The sequence below is a fragment of the Solanum pennellii genome, chromosome 7 (assembly GCF_001406875.1).
Source record: "Solanum pennellii chromosome 7, SPENNV200".
NCBI classification, from domain to species: domain Eukaryota; kingdom Viridiplantae; phylum Streptophyta; class Magnoliopsida; order Solanales; family Solanaceae; genus Solanum; species Solanum pennellii.
In genome coordinates this window covers 72,273,729-72,283,078 of record NC_028643.1, presented here as the reverse complement: position 1 = coordinate 72,283,078, position 9,350 = coordinate 72,273,729, and the positions used below count along the sequence as shown (strand labels likewise).

At 26.1% G+C, this 9,350-nt stretch overlaps 1 protein-coding gene across 1 annotated transcript; it reads right to left on the bottom strand.

Moving 5' to 3' along the window:
* Positions 1–2,346: 2,346 nt before the first annotated feature.
* Positions 2,347–3,198, bottom strand: LOC107025390. The gene has a single exon (XM_015226181.2). It carries the CDS (start codon positions 2,991–2,993, stop codon positions 2,640–2,642), a length of 354 nt encoding a protein of 117 aa, XP_015081667.1. The 5' UTR covers positions 2,994–3,198; the 3' UTR covers positions 2,347–2,639.
* Positions 3,199–9,350: the final 6,152 nt, after the last annotated feature.

Below are 9,350 nucleotides of genomic sequence, written 5' to 3'. Positions count from 1 at the left end.
ATATATATATATATATATATATATATATAATAGTTTTATTTGTTGTCCCATTTATTCCATTAAGTCTCATTTCCATCCCTACCGATTTTATCCCGATATATAATGGGATGGAATGTAATCGAGTTTGCATCTCGATAATCTTTGTCTAATTCAACCTAATATCAATCAATAACCTAATCAAATCATTCTAATCCGATTCAATATCGATTCATTTGGATCCGGTCATTTCATTTCGAATCGGTGCCCAGTCTTACACCACCCCACCCATGGCACCGCTAATTGTATTTATTTTGAAATACATGCATAATTTTACGATAATATATTTTAGTAGACTTAGAAAGGAAAAAAGATTATACCAACTTTTTGGGGTCTTTATTGTTCGTTCATTGATATTATTTACTACATAGAGTTCCAGTTAGATTTCCCAATTAATATTACCTCATAATAACATAACAAAACGTTTCATTTTTATTTTTTTATATTAAAAGAGACGTGAAAGATTAGTGTTGCAACGTTCCAAAAAAAGTACCCTTTCGTCTCATATTATAAATTACATTTTTTATTTGTATTTGTATTAAGAAGTAATTTTACTTCTATATTTTTATTTAATTAATTGTAGATTTTTAAGATTAGTCAAAATAAATATATTATCAAAATTAATTAATTAATCAATAAAGGTATAATGGCAAAATATGATATTTTATGTATAAATTTTATAAAATAACATATATTATTGTAAGATCCAATTATTTTTAGAAACGAGTGACTTATGGAAAGGAGATAGTATTTCCTCTGTTTCAAAAAGAATGTCATTATTTCATTTTTAGTTTGTTTAAAAAAATGATTGCTTTTCTTTTTTGTAACAGTTTAACTTTAACTTTTCACGTGTCATGTTTAAGATCACAAAATTAAAGAAAATTTTAATATATTTAACATAACTTTAATTTAAAACTATAAAATTAAAAATTTTCTTTTTTCTTAAACTCTATTCTAAATCAAATTAGATAATTTTTTTTGAAACAAAGAAAATATATTTTAATGAGATTTTCTGACCAAGGTCGGTCGTTTATCTAATTGGGGCTTGCAAAATATTTCATCAGCAACGGCAGCAATAAATAAAGTATTAAAGTAGATGAACTCCAACCATTTAGACGCAAATTATATCTTATTCCGAGATATTTCAAATTATAATAATCTTTAAGAGAAAGAGATGAACAGTAATAATAGATTCATGAATGGACAAAATTCATAAAAAAAAATTTAGATTTGAGCTAATTAAATTATTTTTTCAAACAAATATATTTGTACTAAATATTTTCACTCTATAAAAGATGATCATATTTATAGTGGCAATTAGCACTCTTTTTATATGTTTCAAAAGCCTTTAGTAACATTAATTCTAATGGCATTTAACTAATACCTATAAATAATTTAACACTCTTTATTAATGTTAATATTTAATGGCGCTAAAAATTATTTTTATTATAGTAATTGTACACAAATAATATTATAATGTATCTGATAAAAATTGAGTGATGTATTCACATGTTTTAAAAAATGATTTTTTTTGTAAATTTTAAATAATAATTTTAAAAAAAATTAACTTAATCTAAGCCACATAATTACATAATTTTTCAATGAATAAATACAACTCAAATATTGCAATACGCGTAAGTGTATCCATTTTTCTCATTTCCTTCTCTCCATTTTTCATTCACTAGGCCCCTACAACTCAGCCAACCTAAATTTAATGAAATTGATTTTATTTTATTTGTTATTTAGATACTTGAACTTGCACATATTTATCGTCTTAATATATACACTTAAAATTTTTTCATATAAATTCCTATGAGAATGAGAAAATTAAAAGAGGGAAAAAATTTATTCGCATTAATTATTTACACTAAATTAATATAATTTTATTATATATAATTTAATAAAATAAAATAAATAATAAATTTCAACAAATAACAGACATATATTGGTGGAGAGAGAAAATAATTTTCTTACAAGAAAAACATTGGACAGTCGTTTAACAGCTTCACTTAAATTAAGGCGCAGTCCGCGAAAATACAACTATATTTACATTAAGTAGGTGGTAGCCTTTGTCATGATATTATTTGTTATATTGCGTTTTCTTAAAAGAATTTGATTAATTTTTAGAATTAAATTAGATCATATTAATTTGATATTTTAAATAAAAAAGTTAGATATCTAAAATTATATGAAATTTTTATAATAAATTACAATTTTTTTGTATATTAATATGATAAAAAATTACATATTAAAATATTAATTAAAATTTTTATAATTTGACTGTAAAAATAGAAATCATGACAAACAATATCGGACGAAGAGAATAATTAACTATTAAGTTCACCAATACAGATCTAATACATTGATCGAACTGTTTTATCCTTTGATAAAAAGTAGAAAAATTCTACTGAATGGATCTAATATTATGCGATACAAATTTAGTTGAGACTCCGAACACTAACCATTCAACTCTAATTCATACAGGAAAGCTGAATTTTATGTAATTAATATATATATATCCAAAGTTTCTGAAACAAATTGTATGTATTTGGTAAATAAGATAAATAAATCTTACTATTCACAAAATTGTAGTTGATATTCTTCTAATGATCTGCTGCATCTGATTTCTTTCTAGTAACTCTAATATAGCAATAAACAGTAGCAAAAATAGCAGTTACAAGTCCACCAATAATAACCCCTCCACCAGCAACAGATTTGTCAGAATGATGATGCTCTGTTTCTGTACTCTCTGGAGCTTCAACAATGGAATAAGAGGCCTCTTTTTCATTTTCATCTTCGATTGACGACTTTTCAGCCGGCGGATCTGCAATTAATAAGGCTCTTTCAACCATCATTTTTCTTGGGTATGTTGTTATTGTAAATTCCCCTGCGTTTGCTGGAATTGCTGAAATTACGAATAGAAGTAAGTAACAAAGCATAAATCTAAATCGATGCATTATTTGGATGAAATTTTGCAGGTGTTTTTGAGTGTGGATGATACTATGGAGAATATTGAGTTTTCTGAAATTGGGATTTTGAGGGGTTTGTGTATAAATAGGAGGAGACAAGTTGTGAATGTGTTGGTGTGAAAATTAAACAAATAAAAATTGAAGGTTGAGAGAAGTTTCAGCTGGGGCTTTCTTTAAGTAGGACCTAATTATTGTTCAAATAGGTTTGGAGCACAAAATATTCTAACCTATACAGAATAATTATTTTTATCATTTTTTTGGATGACTCAATGATTCGAGTTTGAAATTTTTATATTTGGAGGTATTAAATTTGAAATTTTTTACCAGCAAAAGTAAGATTTTGCCTTCTATGTCAAGCTTGTCACATTGGATTTGCCTAGTGTGAATCACTTTTCCTGTGTGATTTGTGAGCTATTGCATTTTTACTCTGGTCTTAAAATTACCTCTCTGCTATTGCAGGTTTCCCTTATCATTAACAAAAAGATTGTTAGATTTATCTCAGAATTACTAAGAAAGAAGATACTTGAAAACATCCATAAATTTGACACAAATTTAAGGATGAATTTTACTTATGTGAAAAAATCAAAGGTATATTTAAGTTAAGTTTAGAATATTTTTAAGGTTGTTAAAGATTCAGATATGAAACTAATAGATCACTTCATATTTTAAAGTGTATTTAATTATTTTCTTTTTTTTAATCAATATAAAAAACAATACATTTTACATTTAATTAAATTAATAATTCAAATTTCAATTATTTTATTTTATCCATGAAGATCTATTTTAGTTTATAAATTTAAAAAATTTATCATATAAAAAGAAAATTATTAATCAAACATCATCACATAAGTCGAGACAAAGAGAGTTACGCCCGTTTGGTCATTGATATGGAATTATAAGATGAAATTGAAGTTTTGTCTGGACATGCGATATGAAATTTTGTATTGTATATTTTCTCATAAACACAAAAATCTCATAAATTGTAAAATTATTAAAATAACTCTAATTGTTTATTCAACCTTATCAAATAAAAAATTATATAATCGTATAATAAATTATTACAAAGGTATTTATTCTCCACCCAACTAATTGTTTCATCTAATTTTAATTTAATAAAAAAGTTTGAACATAAATTGTAGTGTACTACTTTTTAGTATAATTCTCCCACATAGTACGAACAATTTCCTTAAGTTGAACTTGCATTTCTCGATCATGTGATTGAGAAGACGAACCAACATTGTTACTTTGATCCATTTGTTGGTCAATATCATCCACAACTATATTTTCATGTTTATAGACCATAAATATTTCATCACTTTAACAATTGGTTGGTGTGAGTTAATTGATTATATGTCAGTGAGAATAATAAATTTTAAAAAGTAATGATATGATCATAAATTTTACTAACATATAAAATAAATGGTTATTAGATATTAACAAAATATAAACTTGTGGATCAATTTTTATATTAAAATATCTCAATCATCATATAAAATCACCATGTAATACCATATCATGCTTTTTTGGAGAATATGATATCACATCTCATAATATGATTTTATAAGATGAAATTAACGTAAAATAACATGTCTAAATACTGATTTTATTTCACAATAGCATATAATAATATGATATCGCACGACGAAACGCTTACTTCGTAAATCGTACCACTACAAACAAGTTTCTTGATTAGTAATGTGGGGGTTGTGAAGCTGTAATAACACGTAAAATAATGGACGCAAGTGGGTTAGGAGAGTGACATCTTCTTTAATTACTACGTATGACATCAATTAAAACAATAAATGGCACCCAAGGAAAGCATTCAAAAAAGTAAAATGGAGTTGAATTCATGACGCCAACTTTTCTAGACTCTTCTCTAATTTTGACTCTTTGGCCCGTTTGATCACTCAATATAATATTATAATATAAAATTATGATATGATTTCATAATATGAAATTGTAAAATGAAATTAAAATTTTGTTGGATATGTTGTAAAATTATTAAAATAATTTCAATTGTTTATTCATTTTTAACGAATAAATAAAAATTTATAAAATCGCATAATAAATTAAATAATTATTTCATCTAACATTAATTTAAATAAAAGAATTAAACATGAATTGTAGTGTAATTGTCCTTAATATAATCCTCCCACATAATACAGACAATTTCCTCATGTTGAACTTGTATTTCTCGATTATATGACCAAAAAGACGAACCAACATTGTTACTTTGAGTTGTATTGAATATAAAACCGTAGAAGTAATAAATTAGGTGTTGGAGTAAATTAAGAGAACAATTTACTACTAAATTAGAAGTCGGTTGGTGTGAGTTAAAGTGACTATATGTTGGTGAATATAATAAATTTTATGTCGGTGAGAATAAGAAATTTTAAAAAGTAATGATATGATTTTGAATTTTATTTACATATGAAATAAATGTTAATTAGATATGAATGTGGGGTTGTTTTAACAAAGTATTAACTTGCGGATCAACTTTTTATTAAAAATATCTCAAATCATAGTATGAAATTTTCAAATCATAGTTTTTGAAGAATATGAAATGACATCTCATGATAGGAAATCGTGTAATAAAATCAATGTATAATTACATGTCCAAACATTATTTCATCTTATGCTTCCATATCGTGACATGCATGGCCAAACACATACTTAAAATTACAATCAATTATATAAATCGTTAATTCTTAAATTCTAGAAATAAAACAAATAGTACTAAGAATTTTGGCACATAATTTTTTAAACAAAAAGACTTCTAGAAATATTGAATTTATGATACATTATCATTTCTAAACCTGATAATGATAATGTTAATTTTATAAATGGGAATTGTGAGAAATTACATTATTTTTAATGGTAAATAATGGGGGTGTGCAAATTGAAAATGTTATTAATTTATTATTATTGAATTGACGGATTTTTAATAGTTTTATAAAAAAATTATTAAATTGTCAGTTTGATTTTAAATTTTAGTATTAGGCTATTGAGTAATCGATAACTTATTGAGAACAAAGTAATTAACTACTTTAATCCTATATATATATATATATTAAATATTAATTGCAGTTTCTCGCTGGTAACTATTTTTTCCTTTAACCTTGAATTCACACTTCACACTTTTTTTGAGTTCATAACTTCATATTATACAAAACATCAAACTTAAAATAAGAACCTTATTCCTTTTAATTTCTCTTTATGTTGCACTTGAATAATTCTTTTCATGTTAATTATCATTATTTCTAATTTATGAATGTTCAGTAAAGTTTTATTATTGTCTTGTCACTTCAAGTCAAATTATTGAAGAAATCATATATTTATTTTATAATTATCTTTTTATTCACTAAATTTAAAACTAACCAGTTAAGGATCAAAATAAATAATCTGAAAATCAATAAAAATATTTAATCGATTTAGTTATTAACAAGTAAAATTAAAAATCTAATTTAAAATAGTGGAACTTATTATTTTTTGTCACTACGACTAAAATAGATGGGAAACCTGGGAGTAGGTAAGATTGGTGCTCTCAAGATAGCAGCATGGCTGGGCTCAAGGGGGCAAGAAGATATTATTAGCAACCAATAATACAAACACAAAGATATATAATTAATCAATTAATTGCATTGGCTTTTTGTGCATGTGGTATGGATTAATTTTATACCTACACATCTAATATCACACCTACATTGGACAATTCTCATCCAATATTAGGGTGGTCAAGTTAGTAGCGGAGTCAGAATTTCTTATAGAAACTTTAAAATATGAAAAAACAAATATATGAAGAAGTCAAAGTAGCTAGGTTCAAATTAAATTTAATATAAATTAAACTGTATAATTTTACACAAAAAAATTCAATCATATATAAACCGTATAATTTTATGGTGAATAAAATTTGGTTGAACTCCTTGCCCCTACCGCCCCGCGCTCAAGTGGAATACTCTCTATATATATATCTACTTGTAAAATTCAAAGTAGTTTAAAAGTGAGGTAATCTATCAATTAGCTGGAACCCTATAGCTGGTTAGAGATTTGTTTTCCTCTTATCTACTTGTAATAGGTAGTAGATATTTTCCCTGGAATATATTGGGATCCTAATTAATGTGTATGTTTAACTACAATGATCACTATCTTAATTAATTTTATTTACACAAATAACAATAACGAACTACTAAGATATTTTAGCTAAAAAGTCGAACCAAATCATGGTGTCAAAGGAAGAACACTAGGGAGCGGCTCAATAGAATAGATGATCATTTTCACAAAGAATAATGCTAGGGCAATACGTTTTGTATGATGGATATGTTGCGGAAGCCGAATATATAGAGAGTGATGGAATCACAACTACTATATCTAAAAGTAGCTAATAAATAGTAAATGAGACAACAACAAAAAGAACACCAGGAATTAACGAGGTTCGGCAAACTTTTGTTTTCTTTTGCCTACTCCTCGGACACAAACAACCAATATTTATTTCACTCTAAAAGAGTACAAGTGAAATACTACAAGAGAGAAAGAAGAACAAATGCCTTAGGAGATGAGAAGGCAAGTGAGAGGTGTGTTACAAATGAATTAGGAGCTACCTATTTATAGGAGTGAATTCTTCCTATTGATGTCATCCATGACATCACAATATGTCAAAAATGTCAACATTTACCTTGTGAAATCAATTTATGGTTCACCTAAATTTCACCTACAAAAGTTGCTATCTTGACTTTTCTACCAATGAAGAATTATCCTCCTAACTACCATATCTTCTCATTAATCCATTTTTGAATCTTGTTAAATTTAACAGGATAATGGACAAATTTTCGACACCCCTTAATCTTTTGTTTGATTATAAAGTTTAAGATATGTTGATCAGTATAGAGAAAGCAAGCTACATGCATAAGTCGGTTAGTTAGTTAGAAGGGTCCAGATCCCAAGGATCAGTTAGTAAGTTTGTTAGTCAGTTAAAAAAATCACATTTTGCAAAATCGTTGCACTAGCAGTGATTTTGCTTTTTCCGGTGGAGGAAACCACTGTTGTTTTAGCGATTTTGTCGTTTTGATTATTATAAAATTTTATATACCATTTTGGAGTTTTTATTAATATTTTATACCTTTTAGGCTCCGGACTCCCTTCTTGATCATGCAAGACAAGTTTGGGCAAGTATATTAAGCTAAATATGGTGGATATTATTTTAAGAATTAGAAATATCTAAAGCTCCACCATAAAAATATAAAAAGTTAAATAAGATATAGGTTATTTCTATATCTTATTTAAATATTTCTAGTTTTACTTGTTCTTTGAAAATATCCAAAGATTTTTTTCATGTTTTATTCTAAGCATTAAATACTTATTTTTCAAATTATTTTCTAAAACATTATTTAATAGGGTGAAATGCTTATATCATTAGTTATTTTTTTAATTGATATATCAAGTAAAAGTAAACGGAGAGGATAATTTTCTTTTTCTCCAAAATTGGATCGATTAGTCCACATAGGTGAACCACCCATAATAAATATCCAACAAATCTCAATTGGCACGTGATGGACTAAAATCCAAGTCAATGCCATATAAGTAACCTATACAATTTATAGGACAAATAGTTTGTGCGACTTACTAGCATAAAAAATTTATCATATTTATGAAACTATTTTGGAACTTTATTTACGAATTAGATATTTTTTCTTTTAAATTATTAGTCTTTAATTTTTATTCCTTCACAATAGAATTTATGCTTAGTAACGTATAAATTCTTTAAAAATTGAAAATTCGTATGGTCTATGGATATAACATTATATAAAACATATATATATATATATATATATATATATATTAATAACGGGATAGAGAACAATACTAAAACAACTAATTTGATATTTTGCAACTATATACTTTTTCTAGAGTAAGAAATTTTGAAGTTAAGACTAGCTTGAATCTGTTTAGATTGACTTTTAGGTTTTTGACTTATAAATTAAAAGTTATAAATTTTGAAATCTTAATATATGATTTTTAACTTATGTTTATCCTTTTGACTTAAAATCAAATGATTATAAGAAACATTAATGAAGCGCTTGCTTAAAACCAAGCCCTAACTGCTAATTGTTTGTTTCTTCTAATTTTTCTCCCTTTTTTACAATTAATTACTAAGAGAAGGGGTTTCCATATTTGTGAATTTTTAAAATTTATCATTGATTTCGGTCACCACATACATGTCGGTCACCTCTCGTTTATCTCGTTTGCCTCTCTCCTTTCTCGCTTGCCCTTCTTTCTCTCTATGACATGTATCTAGAGTGATTCTAATGTTTCGGAATACACTAACTTTCTTGCTTCCCCCCCCCCCCC